This window comes from Lygodium microphyllum, chromosome 7 (assembly GCF_053477565.2).
Source record: "Lygodium microphyllum isolate KBCC chromosome 7, Lygodium_microphyllum_v1.1.10, whole genome shotgun sequence".
Lineage (NCBI taxonomy): Eukaryota > Viridiplantae > Streptophyta > Polypodiopsida > Schizaeales > Lygodiaceae > Lygodium > Lygodium microphyllum.
The window spans coordinates 45980244-46006773 of NC_141141.1; the positions used below are offsets into that span (position 1 = coordinate 45980244).

Sequence of the window (26530 nt, forward strand, 5' to 3'; positions counted from 1 at the left end):
AAGAATGAGACGGAGCATAGAAAGCACTTGGACATTGTTTTCAATGAGCTACGTAAGCATAAGCTGGTTATCAATGACAAGAGTGAATTCTTTTTGCATGAAATCCACTTCTTGGGACATATTGTATCGGCTGATGGTATTCGTATGGACCCTGCTAAGGTTGAAGCAATACATTCATGGCCAGCTTTGAAGAATGTTCTGTGAGAGTCCGCAACGGAAGAAGAACACGAACACAGAGGAGAAGAGAGAGAAAGCAGAAAATGAAGGAAGAAAATCTGCACCGACTGTAATGAATGTTGAATACAAAACTGTGGACTGATCAGTCCCTGCACGCAGCCCGGAGCGTCAGTGAGGGTACCAGAACAGACTGGAAGCAATGGCAGCACCAATGCCGGAGTGGGAGAAGAGGGAGTGTGTGCTGAATCTGCAGAAGAATGTGTAAGAGAATGACTGGGGGAGCTGCTATATATAGCCCCAAACCAGCCAAAACTAGCCGACCTGGCTGAAACTGGCCGACCTGCCCACAAACTGGCCGACTGCACACAAAAAAGCCCATTTTGGGCTGAGTGCCACCCGAGAAGGGAATGCAGACTAAATCAGCAAACACAAAACTGACAGAGCTCCTCTGTCTCCTGCCAGACTCTGACAGGAGCTCACAACCAGGAGATGACAGACTGAGAATGAAAAGAGAGTAGGCTAACACCCCCTCTCAGATCCTGGGAGGGTCTGAAGACCCAATAACTGCATGTGATGGAGCAAAGAAGCCTGAGGCAAAGGCTTCGTGAAGAGATCAGCCGCATTGGCCGCCGTGGGACAATAGGCCACCACCAGCTCTGAATCCACGATCCGCTCTCGAACATAGTGATACTGAACCTCAATGTGCTTCGTGCGAGCATGAAACACCGGGTTCTTTGCCAGAGCAAGGGCACTCTGGTTGTCCACGCGCAGCTCCGTAGGTCTTGTCTGGGAAAAGCCAATCTCCGCCAGCAAGCGACGGAGCCAAACTGCCTCCATAACAGTCGAACATAGGGCCCGATACTCAGCCTCTGTAGAAGAAAGTGCCACAGTAGGCTGCTTCTTGCTGCTCCAAGAGACAGCACCGGATCCAAGGGTGAAAGCATAACCTGTAGTGGATCGTCTCGAATCCACATCACCTACCCAATCAGAATCACTCCATCCAGAAAGGGTGATCCCATCTCCATACATGATCCCGTAGGATCGAGCCCCCTGTAAATACCGAAGAACACGCAAGGCTGCCCTCCAGTGATCCTGTGTAGGAATCTTCATAAAAGAAGACAACAAAGCCACCACAAAAGAGATATCCGTCCGAGTGTGAATCAACCAGATGAGAGAGCCTACAAGGCACCTGTAACGAGTGGCATCTGTAAGGGGGACTCCATCTGCCAAAAGCTTGGACTCAGGGTCCATGGGGCAAGAAATAGGCCGACACTCGGCCACACCAAACTCCGAAAGAAGCTCGGAGATGTACCTATGCTGCGAGACAAAGATGCCCTGTGCCATCTGATAGATCTCCAGTCCTAGAAAGAAGTGAAGGATCCCTAGATCCGTCATGTCAAACTCCTACTGAAGAATGGACCGAGTATGCTCCACCTGCAGAGTGTCGCTCCCTGTAATGATAAGATCATCGACATACAAAATAAGGAAAACACAAAGAAAACCCACAACCCGAAAGTAGAGGTTGGGATCATGATCGGAGTGCTGAATACCACTCTGTAGAAAGAAGCGGTCAATCCTCTGGTACCAAGCACGAGGAGCCTACTTCAAGCCATAAAGGGCCTTCCGCAGCCTGTAGACATGATCCTCCTTCCCCTGCACAAGAAAACCAGGAGGCTGTGAAACATAGATCTCCTCCTCAAGGACGCCATTCAGAAAGGCTGACTTGACGTCCATCTGATAAACAGGCCAACGGTGGTGAGCTGCAAGAGCCAAAATAACTCGAATGGTAGACATCCGAGCTGTAGGAGCAAAAGTCTCAAAGTAGTCCAATCCTGCTCGCTGTGCAAAACCCTTGGCAACAAGCAGAGCCTTATGCTTGTCCAAGGAGCCATCGGCAAGATACTTGGTCTTAAAGACCCATTTTACACCTATCACCTTCCATTTCTTGGGACGCGGTACAAGCTCCCAAGTATGGTTCTGCTCGATGGAATCGAGCTCTACCTGCATAGCCTGTCTCCAAATATCCTGTGCAAGAGCCTCCTCCACAGTGGAAGGCTCGGAACCCTGAAGAATCTGAGACATAAGAGCATAGTTCACACATAGTGAACTATCTCGCTGGGCCTATAAGCGGGCTGATCTGCGTGGACCTGTAGAAGAAGCAGGAAAGTGAGTAACACCTGAATCCTACATGAGCCGACGATACCATAAGGGAATCCTAAGAGACTCCTCCTGCTGCGAGGGAGACCGAGTAGTCTCCGGAACCTGCAAAGCACCTGTGTCTGCGAGGGACTCCCCCTCACCAAGTGAAGGTAGATCCTCCTCATCTGAAGAAGGCTCCCCATCTGATGGCTGTGTATCCCGAGAAGACTCCGGAGGGGAGTCTGAAGGGGTGGAAGAACTCGTAGAAGAAGGAGTCACATCCGCCAAAGGGGGAGGGGAAGCCGTAGTAGGAGGAGGAATGGGAGGGGGAGGAGGCGATGACAAAGGAGAGGTGCTAAGGGGTATCCTTGAAGGAAGAGAAGGTAGAGAAGGTGGGGGGTGGTCCGTCGATGTCGAAGAAGCACCTGTAATAGAACCATCAATCGGATCCTCGGAGGCCGAAACCTCATCAAAGATCACATCCCTGCTCACCTCAATCTTCCGTGTCGTCGGGTCGTAGAGCCGATATCCCTTCGTGGTCGTGCTATAGCCCACGAAGATAAGCTTTCTCGACTTAGAGTCGAGCTTTGTCTTCCTCTTCTTCTTGTCCACATGGACAAAAGCATCGCACCCAAAGATGCGAAAGTGGGACACGGAAGGCTTCTTCCCAAAGAAAGCCTCATAGGGAGTCGTGTCCTGTAAAGCCGAAGTCGGAGAGCGGTTGCGAATATGCACCGCTGTAGCCACCGCCTCACCCCAAAGGGAATGAGGAAGACTCCTATGCTCCAGCATAGATCGGGCCATCTCCACCATGGTCCGATTCGCACGCTCCACCACACCATTTTCTGATGGTGTGTTCGGATGGAAATACTCCACCCGAATGTCGTGATCCCTGCAAAACTAAGAGAAAAGGTGAGAAGTGAACTCACCATGTGATCAGCTCGAACGCCACGAACTTTGGAAGTTGTTTGTGTCTCCACAAACACCTTCCACTCGCAGAAATGGGAGTACGCCTCGCTCTTGTACTCCAAGAAATAAGGCCACACATAACGACTGAAGTCGTCCACAATCAGCATCAAATACTTGGCCTTCCCAAGGGAGGCCGTGCCCATAGGTCCGCAAAGGTCGGTGTGAACCAACTCAAGCAGAGAAGTAGCCCTCCTAGAGGCAACCTGAGGGTGAGGCTGCCTATGCTGCTTGCCCCTCAAGCAGCTAGGGCACAAAGTGTGAAGAGGAGGGAAATCTAGAAGTCCCTCCACCATCTTCCTCCAAGAAGCCCGCCGAATAGAATCAAGGTTCAAATGACCATACCGAGCATGCCAAAGCAGCCCAAGTTCATGGGAAGCCCTCGCAGCCAAGGCTATGAGCTTATAAAGCCCACCATCCTGTGTACCTGTCCAAAGAGCATCACCTGTAGAAGCATCCTCCACTGTGACTGCATCCTGTGTAAAAATGACTCGGGTACCTAGCTGAGTAAGACCATGCACAAACAATAGGTTAAAACCCAAATCAGGTACATAGAGAACTTTGGCGGAAGAAGACCGCCTATCAGAAAACATAGGTAGAGTCCCCACGCCTCGAACAGGAACTGTAGAATTGTCACCAATGGTGACAGTGCCCCCTCTGGAACAAAGATCTTGAAGCCAATCCTGTCTGAAGGTCATATGTGAAGATGCTCCACTGTCCACAAGCCAAGGCTTCTCCTGAGTGGTAGAAGCTAGGGTTGTATCCTCGTCAACAAAGACATGCACAAACGCAAACTCTGTCGTGGCGGGGGCCGCCTTCGAGTCCTTCTCCTTGGGCTTCAAATGGGGGTACTTCTGCCAACACTTCTCCTCGGGATGAGTACCCTTCCCATAGTGGGGGCACTTGGGCTTCTTCTCCTTCGCATCCTCCTTGTCCTCCTCCTTCTTGTCCTTGGCCTTCTCCTTCTGTTGCTTCTTCTTCTTGCCACCACCTGTACCTGCAGTAAAAGCCTTGGTGGAGCCACTGGCACCCACCTCTTTGAGTCGCTCGTCATGCTCCAAGACAAGCAGGGAAAGTTCCTCCCATAGGAGTTTCTCGCGGATCCTCGAGGTGATGAGGCTGGTGTAGAAGACATCATAGCGGGGTGATGGCAGCTGAGTCAACAGAATCATTGCCATATCCTCGAACGATATCACACGACCAAGAGAGGCTAGCTCGCCTTGCATGTCCTCCATCTTCGTGATGTGCTCCTTCATGGAAGAAGAATCATCAAGACTAGGCATCCGCAACTTCTTCTCCAAGGAAATCTTGTGGGCAAACGACTTGTGCTGATATAAAGACGCAAGCTTCTTCCACACTTCCGCCGCAGTCTGTAACCTGTGAACATGTACAAGAATGGAATCATGTAAACTCATAAAAAGAAAGGAACGGGCTCGAGAGTTGAGCCTATCCCATAAGGCTGCACGGTCCATAGAGGCACCATCAGATGAATCCATGGGGGGACGGTCGATGGGCGAAGAAACAAGCTCCCATAGGTCGAATGTATCGAGGATGCACTCCACCTTGCACGACCAGAGGGAGTAGTTGGAACCATCCAACTTATCTTCCTTCGGAAAGGAAGGGAGAATCGGCACCTGAATAGAGGGAATCAAGGAAGGCATCCGCACATCTGAAGCAGTCTTCACGAAAGGCACCTTCACGGTAGATGGAACCCTCTGAGATGCATGAACTGAAGAGGGACGAGTGCGAGGAGTCTCCTCCCGAGGTCGAAACTCCTGATAATCCCGCCTCCGCTCAGAGGAATGATGAGAAAGGAGCTCATCCTCTGAGTCGTCAAAGCCTGAAAACTGGTAAGAAAAAGAAAACTTGCTTATTATTATGGCCCTAGTAAAAGTATGTATAGGGAAGATACACAAGTAGTGAATGCTACTTCCTTAGGGTGGTGACCATACTGCTGGTCATACTTCAGCTTCGGCACAGTTTTCTTTGGTGTTTGGTATTTTGCAAAACGCAAGCTGTGATAGCCTACAAACACCTGGAGCTGCAAATCGCAAAAGTAGCTGATGAAGATCACCAGAACAAAAGCTGCCAGCACCAAAACGGAGCCTGGATGTGGGTCGCCAGCAGGAGATGAGCCGCCAGGAGTGGAAACGACCACCACATCAAGAAAACGCAGCCTGATGATGTGTCGCCCAGCTGAAGGAGAGGCCGCCTGATGGTAAATGCAAGCAGGAGGGGTCGTTTGATAACGTGGCACCCTCTGGAGAAGTCGTATGCAGCAGACGCAAGAAGAATGGCCACCTGGAGGGGCCGCTTGGGCAGTTGGAGATGAGGCGACAGCAACAAAAGGGGTGAGGTATCTCTCCACAAGGTTAGGTCCTCCGTGCTCTCAGTCAGGCTCTGATACCATGTGAGAGTGCGCAACGGAAGAACACAAACACAGAGGAGGAGAGAGAGAAAGCAGAAAATGAAGGAAGAAAATCTACACTGACTGTAATGAATGCTGAATACAAAACTGTGGACTGATTAGTCCCTGCACGCAGCCCGGAACGTCAGTGAGGGCACTAGAACAGACTGGAAACAATGGCAGCACCAATGCCAGAGTGGGAGAGGAGGGAGTGTGTGCAGAATCTGCAAAGAATGTATAAGAGAATGACTGGGGGGGCTGCTATATATAGCCCCAAACTAGCCAAAACTGGCCAACTTGGCTGAAACTGGCCGACCTGCCCACAAACTGGCCGACTGCACACAAAAAAGCCCATTTTGGGCTGAGTGCCACCCGAGAAGGGAATGCAGACTAAATCAGCAAACACAAAACTGACAGAGCTCCTCTGTCTCCTGCCAGACTCTGACAGGAGCACACAACCAGGAGATGATAGACTGAGAATGAAAAGAGAGCAGGCTAACATGTTCATGAGATCCGCAGCTTCTTGGGTTTATGTTCTTACTATAGGAAGTATATACGCGGATTTGCTGAGATTGCATCTCCATTGCATGCTTTGCAAAAGAAAGATGTGCCATTTAGATGGACAGCAGTGGAAATTTCAGCATTTGAAGAGTTGAAGGAAAAGATGACTTCAGATCCTATGCTTATGTTACTTGATCTAAGGAAGTCATTTGTGGTTCAGTGTGATGTATGTGGTAACAGCATTGGGGTTGTCCTTATGCAAGATGGCCAAGTTATGGCTTATGAGAGCCGAATTCTCCACGGTGTAGAGAGGAATTTATAGGTTTATGAGAAAGAGCTCTTGGCTGTAATTCATGCACTATCTACGTGGAAACATTATTTGTTGGGGGCTGATTTTACAATGCAGACAGACCATCAGACTTTGAGGTACTTTCTAATGCAAACAAAGTTGTCAGAGAAGCATACGAGATGGGCAAATTTTCTCTCTATGTTTCATTTTCAGATTGTACACATTGATGGTAAAAAGAATGTTGTGGCTGATGCACTGTCACGTAAGCCACAAATTTCAGCCGTCACTATGGTTTATCACACTGAGTTGGATGCCATGAAAGAGCAATATGCTGCTGATTCAGACTTTGCTAATGTTTATGATTAGCTTTGCAATGGCCAAAGGCATGAGCATTTTATGCTAAGAGATGGATTTTTGTTGATGCATGGACGACTGTGTGTCACAAAGCAGTTGAGGCCTAGAGTGATCATTGAAAGTCATGCTCCTCCGTATGCAGGACACAGAGGTATTGATGCCACAGTCAAGGCAGTGGAGCATTTCTTTTATTGGCCAGCTTTGAGGGATGATGTAGAGCAGTTTATTAGGGGATGCATCATATGTCAGAAGGTAAAGCATGATAGGCAAAAGATGCCGGGCTTGTTGCAGCCCTTGCCTATTCCAGATAGGCCTTGGCAGAGCATTGCTATGAACTTTATCTTTGAGCTTCCTAGGACACCTACAGGGAATGATGGAATATGTACTATTATTTGCAAGTTTAGCAAACAAGCCCATTTCATTCCGGTGAGGAAAAAGATAAAGGTTGACCATATGGCACGATTATTTATGCAACACATTTTCAAGTATCATGGTATGCCTGACTCGATCATCAGTGATCGAGACCCTCGGATGACCAGTCTATTTTGGAAGGGGTTGTTTGAAAATATGGGTACCACGCTGAAATTCTCATCATCCTTCCATCCGCAGACAGATGGTCTGTCTGAGGAAGCAAATTCCAGTGTTGGATCTTTTGAGATGCTATGTTTCAGACCACAAGACACAGTGGGAGCAGTATTTGCCATTGGTTGAGTTTGCATACAATAATACGGTGCATAGTTCCACTGACAAGGCTCCATTTAAGGTGGTTGAGGATGGCAAGAAGGTTCCACCTATTTTTCACACTAAGGATAAGATCTTTGAGGCTGATCACTTTGTGGAAAGCTTGGATGCAACCTATGCAAAGATAAAGTATGCACTTCAGAGATCACAGGACAAGCAAAAGCGGGCAGTTGATCGCCATAGACGTGCTTCGCAGTTTGCAGAGGGCGATTATATATTGCTGCGTTTCGAAAAGGCAAGGCTGAAAAAGATGAAGGGAAGAGAGAGGTTGTATCCGAAGTTAAGCACGAGATACTATGGGCCCTTTTAAGTGTTGGAAAAAGTTAGCGATGTTGCATATTGGCTGAAATTACCTCCACATTGGCGGATACACAATGCCTTTCATATCAGTTTGTTGAGACCTTTTCATGGTGATGTGCCAGAAGATGTATCTGCTGAAATTCAACCAAAGGTTGAGGAACTAGATGAGATTTTGGTACCCGAGCAGATTTTGGCACATAAGGAAAGGAAGGTCAGAGGTAAAGTTTCCAGAAGATATTTGGTGAAGTTTCAAAATTATTCACCAATGGATGCAAAATGGATGGAGAAGGATGACTTGGCAGACCATCCTCAGTTGTTGCAACTTTATCTCAATGCCTTTCAGTTAGAGCCGACTTTGGATCGGGCTTACTCAGGTTCAGCAGAGCACGCGTCCAAAGCATTGTCTGATGCTCAAGGGGGAGGTAGCACTTCCACTCCACCGGTTTTGGACAGCTCTCGTATGTAGTGGATATATTCAGCATGCATCCAAGGTACTGTGCTGACAGTATGTCTGCCATGAGGTCACTACTCAATGTACTAGTCACTGTGAGATACATGTATATAAGAATGGTTGTCACTGCGGCTCTGAGACTATACTTATGCATGAGTTTTTGGAACAGTTTGGCATGAGTTTTTACCTCAATTTTGAGATCAATTCTAATTAGTTTCAGCTCAGTTTTTGATCAGTTTGAGAACCGTTTATGATCACTTTAGGATCAGTTTTGCATCAGTTTCTGATCAGTTTTTTTTTACCATCAGCTTGTGATTAGTTTGGAGTCACATTTGCAGCCATTTGTGATTAGTTCTCATATTAGTCCATGATCAGTTTATGATCAAGTCATGCTCGGTTTTTAATGGTTTACAGCTGATTCCATGGACAGCCACATTTAAACTAATGTCATTGAAAGTTTCAGCCATGGTTTATGCTGAGAATATGCTTTACTGTGGTTTTGAAGTCAGAACGGTTGAGAAACATGAGTTATGGATGCATCCAATAGTTTCTAGCAACAGTTTTGGACTGTTTTTCAGTTTTCTATTATGTTTTGCTGGCTGGAAATTTTCAATAAGTTTTGCGCATATGCAACGGTGTGACAACAGTGGCCAATGTTGTGGTGACTATCATACCAAATTGAAAATCCAGTGCAATATACTTTTGCTTTGGCCCAATGCAATGCAATCGAGGACAATTGCAAGGTTTTCAAGGGGGAGGTCTTTCATGGGGACGTGAAATTTTGAGATGCTTTAATCTTGCTAGTAATATTTGATTAAGTTACTAATCAAATGTGCAAGGTTGTTTAGCACATGTGATACACATGGCAGTTATTTCATGGGAACAGGCCAAGGACCCCGAGGATGCAGTGGGTGTTAAAGACAAAAGTTGTGTTAAGTTATGCCAACTGGGTTTTGGTGGTCAGTTGGTGCCAGGTTGGACCCTAGGACAATTGTTTGGCCATTCAGTGTCAAAGGTGACACTAGGGACTAGCATTAATTAATTAATTAATGCTAGTCTAAGGGTCAACAAAGGTTGGGAACCACTCCAAGTTGTAAATGGCTTGGCCGATTTCATTCCAGATGGGCATGTTTAATTTTGGGCAGGGTCAAAAGGGCTGAAATTAATTTTCAGAATTAATTAATTCTGAAAAATTAATTTAATGGCTGAAAATGCATTAGGAAAGCTGCCACTTGGCAAAACTTTCCCATGCAACTAGGGAGAAGGCTATTGGAGGGTGGTGGAAGCTGAATGTCAGCCATTCGGAGCTTGGTGGAGGGAGAGGAGGTGATCAGATTTGGCTCTGAGAGGCAACGATGACTGATCACGCGCCGCGACAAGACAAGGGGCAGCAGGTTTTCTCTTCCGTCTCAAGAGAGGCGGCGATAGAAGAGGAGGGCTCGCCAGCTGAGCTGGTGTTTTACCTCCCTTTTGAAGCTGTTGATGCCATCAGATTTGTCATCAGAGCTACAAATCAGAAGATACATTTCAGCTGATTTTCTCTCTTTTCTACAGCATTCTCTCATCTCCTCCAGTCTATGCTCAAGTATTCTCAGCAATTCTCAGCCATGGGTAGCAGAGTACAACTAAATTTGGTGGACAGCTGAGAGTTTACTGCTGTAAACCCTAAATTACAGCAGTAATTAGGGTTTAGCAGCCACCTTGGGACCCGTGCCATCATTCAAAGGCATTGTACACTGAAATCAGCACCGGAAATTCATAGAATTGTGAGGATTTCAGATGCCAGCCCATCTATTGTGAATTTGGGGCAGCATTTGACCAGTTGGGGTTCCATTAGAGCAAGTCCTGGGTGAAAATCAAGGGGCAATTTGCCCGAATACTTTGCTGATTATTGGAATAGCAAGGGGCTTTTGAATCAGCCAAGGAGATTGTGAAATCTCGGCTTGTAATTTATCCATCAACAATTGAAATTAAAGAAATACTGAAAGGGGCGCCAGTTTTGGGGCCAACAGGGTGTCCATTGTCCAACTTTATGAAGGTAAAGTGAGCATTTCAGTTTATGTTCATTTGCTAATTGCTGTAATTAAGTGCTTAATCAGGTTAAACCACCCTAACCGAGAAGGAAGGCTAGTTGCAATTACTATGTCCCACAAGCAAAACCCTAATTTAGGTGCCCCCAAACTTTCTATAAATAGGCATGCAACCCACCACTCTCCCTCAATCTCGTTTTTATAAGTTTAAAGGGCTGTATCTTTGCCTCCTACACCCCATTCGCGAAGGACATCACGGTCAAAGCTTCCCATTACTGTCCAATACCACCTTGCGCCTGATTCCAATTTTCGTCTCCATCTACGCGCTGACACTGGAATCCTTGAGTTGTCGCCTACATCTAGGAGCTCTCACCCGATACCCTAGAACTGACACCTACAATCTGCACCTTGAGTTTACTCCTAACATCATTAGCTCGACAAGTCGCCACCTATGTTTGCTGAGTTTCTCTCTCCTCCAGCGTTCAAACCAATTTGCCCCTTGGTTTGCACAGAAATTGACCTTCACCCTGCTCCTTGAAAGACAAATTCAGCCCCAAATCTAATATTGGCTGGTTGGCCTCTAGAATCTCCCAGAAATTCCTCAATTTCAGCCACTAGAATTCAAGTCATAGGCCCTCTATTTTGAGCATGCATCCTAAGGTGGCTGTCAAATCCTAATTTCTACTGTAAATTAGGATTTACAACAAAGACTTTTCAATATCTCCACCTCTAATGACTCAAATGGCTAGATTCTACTGAAATAACTTAAGAGATGGCAAGGGGATAAGAGACAATGCCATAGAAGAGAAATTTCAAAATTTTATCCGAAGAAATGCTGAAAATTTGTTGTTGCCCTACTCAAACAACCATGGAAGCTGTCATCTACAGCTTAGGATCACCAAAAAGAATATGCCCCCTCCCGTATGCTATCACTTGCACCAAAAGGACCTTGGGCTACTGTCATATGCTCCTGGAGGGCTCCAAATTGCAATCACTTGTTGTAGGAATGATCATTGGTGGCTACAAATCACATCAACAGCATGTCCTTGCTCTCTAACAATATTCTTCTCTCTCACAATGGTTGGAATAGGCTTCCACTAGCCCCTAAAACCCTTTCTCCCACTTGTATGGGCAAGTTTTGCCATGTAGCAACCTCCTAATCCCATTTTCTAGCATTATCTAGCATATGAAAATCAATTTAATAATTATTCTAGTATCCACAAAATAATTCCACCTACCAATAATTAAATTGGCTAGGCCAATTTGTCTTCCAAGTATCCCTAAGCAGAATTGACCCTTAGATAGGCGTTAATTAATTAATTAATGCCTAGTCTCTAATGAAAACATTGACATTAGTGGCCAATAAATTGGTCTAGGCCCAAATCTGATACTGCGTACCACCCAGCACCTCTCATACATAACTTATTACAACTTTTGCCTTTGGGATCAATTGATATTTCAAGGTCCTAGGTCCCACACTATGAAATAACTAACTTACACTTCATATATGCAAGTCACATTTGCACATTTGATTAACTTTTAATGAAATGCTAAGCAAAGTACTAAAATTTTACATCCTCGTGACACAACCAGTCTCATCCAAGATATCCTCCGCGAACAAGATGTAGGCAGCAGAGCTAGAGCGCTTGAAACCTGCAAAAACGAGATTGGCTAAATGGGAGGGTAGGTTATCTATTTATAAAAAGTTTAGGACCTCCCAAATTAGGGTATATATGTGGGACACTGAAACTCTCTTAAATCGCTCCCGATTCAAAAGAATGGTTAAAATTCATTAATTAACTTGAGTTTTGGGAATGTAAAAGCTAATTGTAATTTAGCTCAACATAGAGGTCATTTATTTCACAAGTTTCCATGTAAGACATGTACTTATTTCTTCTTTCAATGGTGAGAGAGGGCAATTTCTTCTCTTGGTACTTATAGGGATTTTGTCATTGTATCTATTTCATCATCTCTTTGTATCATCTTTCCTTTGCATCAAGATGATCAACATTGTAAAGGGGGGTTTGAGTATGTGAACAATTCCCTGACGATGGCCTTGATCAAGTGACACATGTTGCATTCATGCATCCCATTTTTATTACGCCTTTCATTACCCCTTGCATTGTATTTTGTTTTTGTGAAATAGAATGTCTAGAATGAATGAAGACCTATGAGAGTAGGCATCGCTCCAAATGAAAAACCTTGCATTGTGTGTAAGCATCCCTCTCTATAACCTCTTCAAAGAGAGGTTGACTTGGATTCCCACATGCAGCAATCAAAAGTGCTATGGCAATTTTTCCTCTCCTATGCTTTGTGAAACCTCCACTATCAACACCATTGCCACATGAATATTCTTTAAAGGAAGTCCTACTATCAATACTTTTTTTAAACATAAGATCCATTCACTTGTGCTACCCCATAGGAGATATCCATTGCTCTGCAATTCTAATTGGCCCTTGGGCAGCCCATCATGACACCCATGGTATGATGCCTTGATCTCTTTGTGGTGGGACCTTTAGGGCAATGAGGGTGGAGTACAACACACTCTTGGCTCACCTCTGCCCTAGTCCTTGAGACCAAGGTTCAAGGCTCACCTCTTGTATCATTCATCACTTCTATACACCCTAATCTTCATTGAGCATTCATCAAATAACGTTTACATGCATCGTACATTTTGTATTTCTTTTGCTTGCTCTAGCATTTCTTACAACAAACTTGCTCTCAACCCTAGCTATCATGAGGACATACGATCCTCATAATCCAAAAAGCGGTTTATTCTCATCCAACTAGGAGCTCTAGATGCTCGTTGGTTGCCCCAATTGAGGTGCCTCAATATGTTGAGGCCAACATGAGAGAGCCAAGTGGAAGAAGATTAGCTGTATGTGGAGGACAGGAGATGGGCCTCCTCAATGATGAATACTTTCGGTTCACATATTCCAAAAACTTTGCTCTTCATAATTGCCCAAGGTTTGTGTGATGTGATCCTATCGATGATGGAGGAGAGTTTGATCTATTCTGCATGATGGGGGCAAAGTTGAGACATTAGGGTTTTAATTTGTGTACCTTGAAAACGCAAGTGTCCTCAGAAACTCAAATGTCAAGACATTTGACTCTGGTATCATGGGAGGATCTGAGATTTGGCACCGTAAGTGAGAATATTAGGGCTAACAAAGAGCATAGAGTGTATGAACAACATGACTAGCAAATGTATGCTGAGATGAAATGAAATTGAATGATAATGCAACTTATGAACAAGCAAGGTACACATGAATGGAAGCTCAAGGAGCAGAGGAACAACTACAGTCTATGATGTAACTGGAGCGGAAGTGAAGACTCGCTGCAGAGGCAGAAGTCCTAGACAAGCCTCTGTCACTTGAGGGTCGATGATGCTGCAAAATCACCAAGATGGGTGTATCAAGAGTGTGCTGTACTTGATTAAATCCTGGAATAAGCAACCAACCAGCACTCCAGTGTCAGACTGCCTCAAAAACCTGTATTTAGACTTCCCATCACCTGCACAGCAGAAGGGAACTGCAAAACATAGCAATCTGGAGCTAATGATGACGAGGCAGGTAGCACTCTCTACATAGATAGCAGCACCAGCAGCTTAGCAGTAGGAGACAGAAGAATGCAGCTGTCTAAGATGTCGTGGGGCAGCAGGAGGCTGTGTTTGGTGACTAGGCAGGTCAAGGCAGCAGCATGGTGTTGTCTAGAATAGTCTTGCACAGCAAACTCCTATATTTGGCAGCTGGTCATACATCCATGAGCAAGTGAGGACACCTGAGCAGCAAACAGCAGCACCAATCTGAGTCCTGAGTGTGTCAAAGGATGACGGCTGCAAGGATGGCAATGAAAATGATAGAGTTTGACGATGAAGGCAGGGCACAATGATGCTATAAGTGGCAATTAAGGGTACAAAAGTGACCCTATCCCTTGGTCCCATTAATAGAACTTTTTGAGACATTTGTCCAACTAAAACTACTCGTGTTTCATTTTAATTGATCTCTTTTCTAATTTCTTTTTGGGGTTGTATGAGAACCGAACAAATTGGCCAATAATTGCAGAATAATTTTGACCTAATTTTGTATCTTACCATCACCTTCCTTAACAATGAGATTAATCCACCCTTTCGATAAGCTAGAAGTCAATGTTGTCCACTATCTCCTGAAATTAAATCATAAGGCCAAAGGGGGGTGAAAAGTGAAAGGCAAAACAAGAATGTTAACAACATGGCCTTGTTGAAAATCTGATCAGCAACAGCAAGTCCGCCACTTTTTGTTACATTGACAAGTTCTAGATGCACTTCTCTAGCACACAAACTGTAAGGGTGACTTGCTGCTCACAATGGTAAAGGATAGCCAGAGTATGATGAAGAAGGTGGTACCAGGGAAACTGTTGGAGAGTCACTTCCATTCTAGTGGACATGCAACTTCTCCAACAAAACATCTGAATGAAGATTGTCAAACCCCACTAATTAGGCGCCTACAGGCACCAGAAATAGCTGATGCTACCCTAAGTTAGTGGAAACATGTTTCATCAACAAACTATCATCTTTCTTTCAAGACAGTTAAAACATTTTCATCTCTGAGTTCAATGATAACAAGCAACAGAGGATGGCAAAGTCAGGAGTCAAAAAAACCTGTTTGATACGATGCCAAGCAAACCGTCTAGATACTGATCTGCATGACAGAATCGCTTTGCTGCCCAGAATGGTCTGATCTTGAACTTCAGCAAGCAAAATAGTCCCATTATCAATGTAGTCAGCTTGAGAAGCACTGTCATACACTGCTTTGTCTTCTAAAAGAAAATGTCTGCCTGTAGGAGCTACAAATCCTCCCTGCACCTCACTGTTATCTTCTAGACTAAAGAAACCATTTTCCAAATTATTCATTGGTAAAGTTTGGAAGTCCCTGAAAGACAGCAGACCATGTTCCTCTGCACCGATTTCTAGATCAAGTTTTGAATCATTTCCACCCACAACCACACCTAGAACTATATCCCCTTTCTTTGGTTCGTAGTATTGGGACACAGAGATTGGTTCTGCAGAGCCATCAGATGTCCCTGTAATAGCAGCACGATCAGTTGCAACAGAAGTCCCAATGAAACTTCCTACCTGCACTTGGTTTTTAAACCCTAAAAGGCTGCTGCTCAAAGGTACAATATCCTTACTTGTGCTCTCAATAGGTAAAACATCTGAACCAGCATTACCACCTGTGTCAAGTCTGCCACCTATCAAGGGGTTCTCTACAGCTTTGTTATTAACCTTGTTGATGTCAGCAAGCTCAGCACTCTGGTAAACACCACTGCTTTTGTCCGGAATAATATCAATTACATCATTTTTGTCAGCATGTTGATTGAAGGACAATGAACTTTCTGGAAAAGCAAGATTCACAGGTTCCCCAAACCTGGATTGCTGGCTAAAAGGTCCAGTTTGAGAAACCAACTGTCTGTTACTGTCATCAGTCCACTGTGGTGATGATGGTCTACTGCTCTCTGTAGCTTCTTCCAGAGGCTTTGAAAACGTGTTGCGACTATCCGTTGCTCCTTCACTGAGCCTGTTGTCCATAAACTGTCTTGCTAATCTATTTTGCGAAAGCACAGGTTCACTGCCAGTAGCTTTGTCAATGGGCTTACTTTGAGGATATCCAGGGCTGCTGCCTTCATGTATTCTCCTTCCTGGTGCCAAATAACTGCTGTTATCATGTGGCCCTTGCAAGGAGCTGGTCTGAGGATACAAAAGCCTCCCATCACCACTCATATCCTTCATAGATCTAGCTGCTGCAACCTCACTGTTAGAGACCAATGTCCTGCTGTTGTCATACGGTTCTGACACAGACCTATGGGAAAAGGATTGTATTTTGCTATCTTCACTTGACACTAGCGGCTCCATTTGAGGAGGATTTGCCCTAGGACTTGTTTCACTGGCTATAGAATACAAAGGTTGAGCAGGTCCTTCAACGGATGTTTTAAGGGGAGAAGGAGGCCTGCTGCCTAAACCAGTTTCCTCTGCATCCCTGGATTGTGCAACCGCTGGCAGACTGCTATCTGTGTTTGCTTCCAGATGATTGAAGGTGGACACCACTGCCATTCTGATCTCTTCCATGGGCCCGGTTTCTCCTTCAATGAATTTTTTGAGAGGAGGAGGCCTGCTGCTAAACCTAGCTTCCTCTGCTTTCTTGGATTGGGCAACCGCTGGCAGCCTTCTATCTGTATTTGCTTCCAGATTATTGAAGTGGGAGAATGATGGCTTGCTAGTTTCGTCCATGGGCCTGGTTTTAGGAATTGAAGGTGGGGATGGAAACGTGGGCAGCTGGTCTGAGCTCCCTTGGACAGACCTGCTCTGATATACAGAAGGTGGTGGTTCTGTGCTCTCTTGCATGCTGACAGTGCCTCGTGCTGTCCCTTGTGATTGGCCGATCTGGGGAGTCAGAGGAGGAGGCCCACTGCTAAACCCAGCTTTCTCTGCACTCCTGGATTGTGCAACCACTGGTGGACTGCCTCCTGTGTTTGCTCCCAGATGATTGAAGTGGGACACTGATGGCATGCTGGTTTGAGGTGACTGGTCTGAGTTAGGCTTGCTCTGATACACAGGCGGTGTTGATTCTGTGCTTGTTTGTATGGTAACAGCGCCTTCTCCTGTCCTTTGTGGTTGGCTTGTCTGGGAAGCCAGAGGCATCTGCTCCCTAGTTCCCCCAATCAAATTGGTGGGGGCAAAAGAAGGCTTCTGATCAATTGTACCTGCTGAGGGGCTTGTTTGTGAAAACAATGGCCTGTTGTCAGACGGTGGAGCCCTCTGTTCAGAGATTGACCTCGTGGTTTCAGCAGGCTGATTCTGAGAAAACAATGGCCTGTTGTTGGAGAACAGGGGCCGATCACCAAGCCTGTTGCCAAAGAGAGGCTTACTTGCATTCTTAGCTTTCTCCTCTTCCATGGCTTTCTGTTTGGCATTAAGCTCATCCAAGAACATCAGCAGACTGCTGGTAGGTTTCTCCTGCTTGGGAATATAATCCTCCCCGATGACGACATCATAATACTCCTCGAAAGGACCTCCAAATGGGATTGGGGTGGCAGGAGGGGGTCCAAAGTCATCCATGGTATTACTTGCATAAATCTTGTAATCCAGTTCAAAATCATCTTCTCCGATGGTGGCCGAGGCCTGGCCATTGGCTGTCTGGCCGGGACTCGGTAGAGAAGAGGATGTGCTGCTGCCATGGCCATTGCCTGCCACAGAAGGAGCATCATTGGCGATGTTTGGAACAAAGGAAGGACCACCTACCGTGCTGGCCGCGTCCACCGCCGTCTGCACGCCGAGAGGGCCGCTTGCGCCATCACCGGCAGCTGCGACAAAAGCGAGGAGCAATCCAGGGGGGCGCAGGCCTCTTCTGCTGATAAGATGAGGAGAGGGGGAGGAAGAGAGCCGGCGTGAGTGATGATTAGCGAAGGATTGTCTCTCAGGGCAGGGAGGGGGCGCGTGGAGGAGGTGCGAGGTGTGGAGAGAGCGGGACGGGCACAGCCTGCATAGGATGAAGGAGGAAGCCATGGCCTGCTTCCCTCGAACAAGGAAGAGTGTGTACCACCTTCCACACACACGAGCTTCACTCGAAGAGGGAAGGATAACATTGCAAGAACCATAAAACTTTGAACTAAGCTCTGATTAACTAGCTAATCCAATCATCCATCCTTCGTCCAATCATAGGACCATCATATTATACCCTCTAACCACATTGATGGACAACCAAAGTATCCCCTACAACGATTCAATCAAGTGATTCGCGTCTCATACATGTGGTTGTTTCGTATGGTCTTCTTTAGATTACACGTTGATAAAGCATGCGATCTAGCTAAATGCAATGGCAAAGTAGTATTTTCTTTTCCTTTCTTATTTTTGGCTTTCACACAAGTTTGCTTGAATGAGTACCTCCAAACACTCTTTATGCGTAGGAGATCCAACTGAGAGCAATACTCAACTGGCTGAGCATGACAAAATAAATCAACCCTAATGACTTTCACGAGGAATTGAGACATCAAGTATGCCTTGAGGAGACAAACGCAAACAAATCCTCAAGGCAAGCACTAAATAGTTTTTGGTGAAGGCATTGGCAACCCGCTCCCACAATCCCTCCTCTAAGCAAGTGAACTAAGAAGAAGTAACTATTTGTCAAGCCAAAAGATACATGGCAACTTAAAGTTGAAAAAGGTGCAAGGATGGAGTAGAGAAAAACATTTTGTTAAGTGCAACCAAACTTAATGAAGATCTAAAAGAAAACATGTTTGAATTTTTTTCAAAACAACCACTCATTAACTTCACAACTTGTAAAATGTTGCCTAACATGTTTGGAATTTGCATATCATGCAATTACAAGTGGCTGAAATTACTTACAAAGCATATAGGAAGTAAGGTTCTAATCATTGTAGTTTGGACTGTATAAAACTTTTTTTTTGAATCAAATGGACATAAAGAACCCCTATCTAATAGGTGCAAGCATCACGATAGTTTAAATACTTGTACAAATACATACAGCATGAATTTCTACAATGAGAAAGCCATGTTTATTTATGAACAAGCATTAAAAACTATCTTCTTCCCCGTTGGAGAGAGCTTGAGAATCTAAAGTAAGCAAAGAAATGAGATTGCGTAAAAATATGGCAAGGCTAAGACCATTGGTAATTGTGGCTTGAGCCATTCGCTCTTGCATTTATTCTCTATTATTGCTTCGCTCTTCTTGGTTGTTGTTATTGAGTACTCAACCTTTGTCCATTAGGATTGAATAAGGAGGCAAGGTTGGAAGCAAGGAGTATGATGGCACCAAGAAGAGAAATGAAGCACTATGAAGTAAGCATATTCATCTCACACTAGGTGTCCAATTGAGTTTAAGTCTAGTCAAAAATCAAAGGTCATGCTCTTGCTTGAATCTATTCTACCTCACAAGAATTCCCATTTCCATGCTATGTTCAATAGCTTAACTCACTCGACAAGGAGCAATGAGGATAAATTATAGACATGATCAAGGTTAAGCTCCTAGATGATGCCATCCAAAACTCCCTTGGAATATCCAGACTTAGTTGCCAAGTGTCACTTGAGTCGACCTTCCAAAGGAGGCACTGCTCCATCCCCATGAGGATTAACCTATAAAAATTCTTCTAGCGTCAACCTTGGGCAGTTGCTTGTGCAAGTCAACCCAAATAGAAGTAGACCCATATTGCACTTGGTTCGAAGAGAGTGAGAAATGAGGGGGAGATAAAGCATCAACCCCTTAGCCCATAAGGTAAAGTCTCCCTAGGTCTAGATCTAAGACAATTTCCTGTGACACATTCAGCCATTTCTAATTTCTCCTAATATGTCACTTCTAAGGGAAACCTCCTTGCTAACTGAGACCACCCTACCATAGGATGAATCCACACCCTTCTATTTTCCTTTTGTGACAAGTTTTCTTAATTATCTAATTACCTACTACATTTAGTGTAACGTATAAAAACAAGTTCCTTAATTAACCCATTATGAACAAGGTTCGTTCATGTAACTTTGTCACAACAAAAAAACAATCGAATGCAATTCCTTTAGAAAGTAATCCTTTATTCCAAGCTAGGTGATCTTGTTTTATTACATCAAATCAACCGTAAATGTATAGGACTTTGCCCGAAGGTAAAATTGGTGCGCAGATCGGTCGCAGATAGCTCACGTGGTGAATCCCGGAAGGTCCCCAAGAACAAAGAACTCTACCTTTTTGCACAAATAACAATGTAAAAGCATGCACGACAAGAGGCAAGAGACAAATTGGGTTCAATCTCCCCCATGCCTTGTGTGAGCGCTTCACAAAGCATGTATTTTATGTATATTTCCAATCTTCATGCTCAATAATAGCCCAATTACAAAAATATGACAAGCTTTTAGCTTTTGAGTTTGCTTGCTACAAAAATAGAAGAATAAAGCTAATGGACAGTGCCCATAGAGTCTGGCACATCCAATCTCAATGTCCAAATAGAAATAACATATCCAGGCGCATAGGCGCATACAAAATAATAATAAATAATCGATGTCTCAATAGACATAACAAAATATAGGCGTGGCGCCTATCAAAATATAGTCCAAAGGTCGAATACTCGCTAGACTCCAATGCTTTCCTCCGCCACTGCTGCTACCTCTACACATCAACTGAAGCATTCACAATCGTTAGTAAAATAATACAATTAAACCGACAAAAGTGAATACCTAGCAGTCTTCAGCTACATAAATAAATCAAATAGTCAGAAATAAATCCTAACCTTAATTTATTACGAGTGCGCACTCTAAACTCATAAACGTTTATTAATTTAATATGCATTTTGTGGAATCACCCACTATGGAATCACCCATGTACACACTAAATTAATGAAACGCCCGAAAAGGACAGGCGTCCCCATCAACTTCTCGCACAAAGAATCCTCTTTGTGTATGAGCCCCGGTCATCTAAGTTTACGGAATCCACCGTAAAACCTCACGGAATCCACCGTGGAATATGCCTCCTGGCATCATACCCCCGGGGTGGGATAGCAATTGACCTCAATTGCTATTAGCTCAATGTGGAGCTAACAGAGTGGGGAAAGCATTTAAGTAGCGTGCATCCATTGTGCTTCCTCTACAGGATGGTTCTTAAATTTTACTAGATATCTAAAATACCTTCGGCCAGTTCTAGTGGTCATGTAGTCAGTGTCTATGATGGCTTCTGGTTCAAGTATTTCAGTTTCTTCTTATAAAAAAGGTGGGTTTTCATAAACAGGGTGGATAGGTAATTGGCCTCTAAATGGTCTCAATAAACTAATATGAAATGTATTATGAATTTTCCAATGAGATGGCAATTCTAACTTGAAGGCATTGTCATTAATCTTATGAATGATTCTAAATGGTCCATAGAATCTAGGAGCTAACTTGACAACTGGGTGTCTATCTACACTTTGCAGTCTACGCTTTTCTATTCTAAGCCAAACATAATCATCAACTTTGAAATTCATGGCTTGTCTTTTCTTGTTGGCTTGTTTGGTATATGATTGTTGGGCTTTAGCAATCATATCCTTAACCTCATCAAAAATACTATTATGCATAGTAGCAATATCATCAGCACTTTGAATTCTATTAGACGAAGATGCAATAGGTGTAGATAATCTATATCCATAAATAACTTCAAAAGGTGCTTTCTTTGTAGATGTGTGCGGTGTATTGTTGTATGCAAACTGTAATAAATGTAAATGAGTATCCCATGTCTGAGGTTTAGAGATAGTGTATGCACGTAAAAGATCTAGAATGGTGCTATTTGTGGCTTCTGTTTGTCCATTTGTTTCTGGATGAAATGCAGATGAAAAATCAATCTTTGTGCCTAGATTTGCAAACAGTGTTATCCAAAAATTGTTACAAAATCTAGAATCTCGATCTGAAATGATCACTTTTGGCAATCCATGGTTAGTAAAAACAGTTTTCAGAAATAACTGTGCTGCTTGTGATGCTGTTAAAGTTTTCTTACATGCAATGAAATATGCTTGCTTACTAAATCTATCTACAATTGTCCAAATCATGTCATGGTTAGATTTAGTATTTGGTAAACCAGTAATGAAATCCATAGATATATGTTCCCAAGGTTTAGATGGAATAGATAAAGGCATTAATAATCCATACTGTTTACCATGATGTCTCTTTATTCTTTGACAAATCAAACATTCAGAAACGAAATTAGATACATCTGCATCCATATGCGACCAATAAAAATCTTCAGTTAACATGCGTAATGTAGATATGATACCTCTATGACCTTGATATGGGGGACAATGAATTTCATTCAAAACAAAAGATCGGAATGGAATAGTAACACACAGTCTCTTTTCAAAGAACATAAATCCATCATTATATGATAATGAATCAACAGGAATGAAATTATTTTGAACTAATTTTTGCCAATCAGAATGAAAAGTAATATCCTGGTGATATGTATCTTTCATAGCAATCGAAGAATCAAAAGATATGATGGAAATATTATGAATTGCAGGTCTTCTACTCAATGCATCAGCAACTACATTTTCTTTTCCAGGTTGGTATTGAACGATAGGATGAAAACTTTGAATGAAGGAAGCCCATTTGATATGACAGTCAGAAATTTGGGGTTGGCTAAGTAGATGTCTAATGCTTTGCTGGTCAGTCTTTATCATGAATTCTGAACCCATTAAATAATGCTTCCATTGTTTTAATGCTTGTACAACTGCTAATAGTTCTTTGTCATAAGTAGAATATTTGAGCTCAGAGGGTTTCAGCTTAGAACTAGAATATGCTATTGGATGGTTGTCTTGCATTAATACGGCTCCTATTCCTGATCCGCTAGCATCGGTCACAACTAGAAAGAATGGTCTGTTAAAGTCAGGCAATTGTAAAACAGGGGCATTGGTTAATGCACGTTTCAGTAAGTCAAAGGATTTTTGCTGGTTTTCAGTCCATTGATAAACAATTCCTTTCTTAAGAAGTTTGGTTAATGGTAAAGCAAGTAATGAGAAATTACGTACAAACTTCCTATAGAAACTAGCAAGACCAAGGAATGAGCATAATTCATGTACATTTTTAGGAACAGGCCAATGCAATATTGCGTCAATTTTCTTAGGATCAACTTTAATTCCTTCTTTTGATACAATATGACCTAAATATTCTATTTCTGTCTTAAAGAATTCACTCTTTTCAGGATTTGCAAACAATTGATTTTCTTTCAGCAATTGAAAAACTAATGATAAATGCTCATAATGCTCTTTTTCACTTTGACTGAACACCAAAATATCATCAAAGAAAACAATCACACAATACTGATATTTTAGAAAGATACGGTTCATCATTCTACTGAAAGTAGCAGGTGCATTAGTTAATCCGAATGGCATGACTAAGAATTCGTAATGGCCAAACTGTGTTCTGAATGCAGTCTTAAATATGTCAGATCTATCTAGCCTCACCTGATGATATCCAGACTTAAGGTCAATTTTACTAAATATAGAAGATCCTTGCAGTTTGTCCATAAGGTCATCAACTCTAGGTATAGGATACCTATTCTTAACAGTGATCTTATTTAATGCTCGGTAGTCAATACACATACGATAGGTATTATTCTTTTTCTTGACTAGAAGCACAGGTGCACCGAATGGAGAACTGCTAGGTCGAATTAGGCCTCTATTTAGTAATTCTTCAACTTGACTCTGGATTTCTTTTTGCTATATTTGATTGTGCCTATATGGTGCTTTGCAAGGTGGTTGTGTGCCAGGTATTAGATCAATCTTATGGTCTTCTGGACGTGATGGTGGTAAACCTGGTGGTAGGTCTTTGGCAAAACAGTCCTTAAAATATGCAAGAAATTCCTTATGCCTAGGATGCATATGATTTTCCTTTGCATGCAATTCATTCACCCAAATGAGATATGATTTAGTATTCTTGCGTAGTGCACGTTTTGCTTGAGTATGCGAAAGCACTGGAAAAATATGAGATGCATGCATACCATATAATGTAATAGATTTTCCTTGAAAATTAATATTCATTGTGTGCGTAGAATAATCTATATTTGGATTATGCTGGTGTCTCCATGGCATTCCTAGAATAATGTCGCTTGACTGTAATGGAACAACTAAGAAATTTCTTCTTTCAATATATGAACCAATTTGAATTTCTAAATCTTGTACTTCTTGTGTGCCATTGTACCTAGTGCCTAAAAATGCAGCTTTTATGCGATAATGCGTAGGTACTGTATGCAATTTTAATTCCTTTACCAATTTTGCTGAAATAAAGTCATGGGTACTACCGTCATCATGCAAGATAGTTCTTTCTTTTCCATGCACCATACATTTCATAGTCAACAATGAATGTGATGTAGGCATACCTGGTAAAGTGTCGGATGTAGTAGTAATATCATCCTCTTCTTCAGTGAAATCCGGCATATCCTCATGCTCGTCTTCATCCATAGCTCCAAGGTAGTTGATATGTGCTGATGGCTTCTTTGAATGACAATTTGCTACGAGATGCCCTGGCTGGTGACACTTGTAGCATACTATTGGCTTGGCTTTGGTTACATTATTTGCAATGGCTGGAAGTCTGGGTACATTTGGATTTGCTTGTGGAATAGGCTTTGGATTTGGATTGATAGTGGATGGTAATGCAGGTGGTTTAGGCCAATTCTTGCGAAAAGATGGTGATGAGAAACGACCTGGATTAGACCTTCTAAAATTGGAATTGAATTGTTTAGATCCATAATTACCGTTAGCTTGGAATGGTTGTGGTCGTCGATCTCTTCTGCGTAACTTATCTTCAGTGTTGTGAGCTAAGGAGATGGCGTCTTCAAGGGTAGCAGGCTTGAACATGTTCACTTCAGCGTAGTAATGCCCAAGAAGTCCAGGCATATACTTCCGCTTATGTGTCGTCTCTGGTACGTCTTCAAGCATGCGTAGCTGTAGAAGTGCATTCCAAAAACGCACTGTATACTGTGGAATAGGCTCACGATCTCGCAGTTGAAGTAAATCCCATTGCTTGATAGCCTTCTCATGAAATTGCGGTGGAAGGAAATTTTGCATGAACTTCTTCTTGAAATCTTCCCATGTAGCAGGACATTCTATGCTCTTGCGGACTACAGTCCACCAAAGTGATGCTCTGTCTATCAGATGATTAGTAACACACTTGATTTTATCTTTTTCGAGATAAGTTTCCTCATGGAAATAGTCATCAAACTGGCTAACGAATGATAAAACAGTCTTTCCTTCTCTTATGCCATTGAAAGTGCGAAACTTGAAACTTCGTTTACTTATCTTGGATTCCTTGCGAATGGTTTGTGCTTCAAGAGTGGCGTCGATGGTACGTCGAATCAAATCTTCAGCTTGAGGTTCTTCTTTGTCAGTGGACGCTCTTTGAAGTTTTGTCAATTGCGTTTGCAATGCTTGCCTAGCTCTTCGCTCTTCTTCCAATTGTAGCATGATTAGATCCAGCTTTTGTTCCATGGTAGGCTCAGGTAAGTCGTCTTCAGCCATAGGATCATCCATATGTGGGGTAGTCATCCTGCAAAACTCAACAAACCTTTCTCACTCGAAATCAGGTTAGCGGGATGAGCGTAGCTCAAATTTGGGGTTACAAGCTATGTATTTTTGGGTATTTCTTCAATTTTCAGAAATTCTGCAATATTTCTGTCTCCGTTTGCTGAAAGTACTTCAACGAACTTGCAGATAGGTAGAACAGCTTGCTGCGAACAACTTTCCAGTTCAGAGTTTTTGCATACGAACAAGTCTTCTAGGAGTTTTAAGCACTAGTTAGTTCTGATTTAGTCTGACTTGCAGAGTTGTTGACTTGCTGAACTTAGGCCGACTTGCAGAACTTACAGAACTTGATTACCGTCGACTTGCGGAACTTAACTTCAGAAGTGCGAGACCCGGAGTTTGCTGACTTGTCTGACCTGTGTAACTTGCAGAAAGCCTTAAGCTTAAGTGATTAAGCTTAAGCTTATGAAGCTTAAGGAAGGACTAGCAGGCGGCGTCGATTTCGTGAGGGGGGGTCCGTTTTTTCTTCACGCGAAAATTTCGGGGGTCTTCTGAGGCCACGATTTTGAATTATGAAGCTTCTCAAGCTTCTTTAAGGCTTAGAAGCTTAAGATTAAGCTTTTAATGAAGAGGATTAAGAGTTTGCTCACTGTTTTTCAACGACTTGTTGATGGAGATGAATGCGTGGTCCTCCGCCTGCAGAGCCTGGTCCTTCACGATCTGACAGTGGAAACAGGGGTTCTTGATCGCCAGAAGTCTGCCTGTATCGACGGTTCGCGATGAGATTGACTGTAGAGCCCGTTTGTTCCTGGAGCTCCGCCTTCGCCCGAGATTGGTAGCGATTGGAAGCTCTTGATCTCTGCTCCGCTCTGATACCATTGGTGCGTAGATCGGTCGTAGATAGCTCACGTGGTGAATCCCGGAAGGTCCCCAAGAACAAAGAACTCTACCTTTTTGCACAAATAACAATGTAAAAGCATGCACGACAAGAGGCAAGAGACAAATTGGGTTCAACTTCCCCCATGCCTTGTGTGAGCGCTTCACAAAGCATGTATTTTATGTATATTTCCAATCTTCATGCTCAATAATAGCCCAATTACAAAAATATGACAAGCTTTTAGCTTTTGAGTTTGCTTTCTACAAAAATAGAAGAATAAAGCTAA

At 43.4% G+C, this 26530-nt stretch overlaps 1 protein-coding gene and 1 pseudogene across 4 annotated transcripts in view; one reads left to right on the top strand and one right to left on the bottom strand.

Moving 5' to 3' along the window:
- Positions 1-17980, bottom strand: part of LOC148033410 (uncharacterized) — a 45110-nt gene extending 27130 nt beyond the window's left edge. For 3 of the 4 annotated variants that reach the window (XM_087681335.1, XM_087681333.1, XM_087681332.1), the window contains exon 1: positions 14995-17980. In XM_087681335.1, the coding sequence (XP_087537461.1) occupies positions 14995-17895 (2901 nt within the window). In that variant the 5' untranslated portion in view covers positions 17896-17980. The remainder of the gene's footprint in view (positions 1-14994) is intronic. The other variant, XM_087681336.1, reaches the window with a different exon arrangement.
- On the top strand, positions 6354-8644 carry LOC148033411 (uncharacterized; annotated as a pseudogene).
- Positions 17981-26530: the final 8550 nt, after the last annotated feature.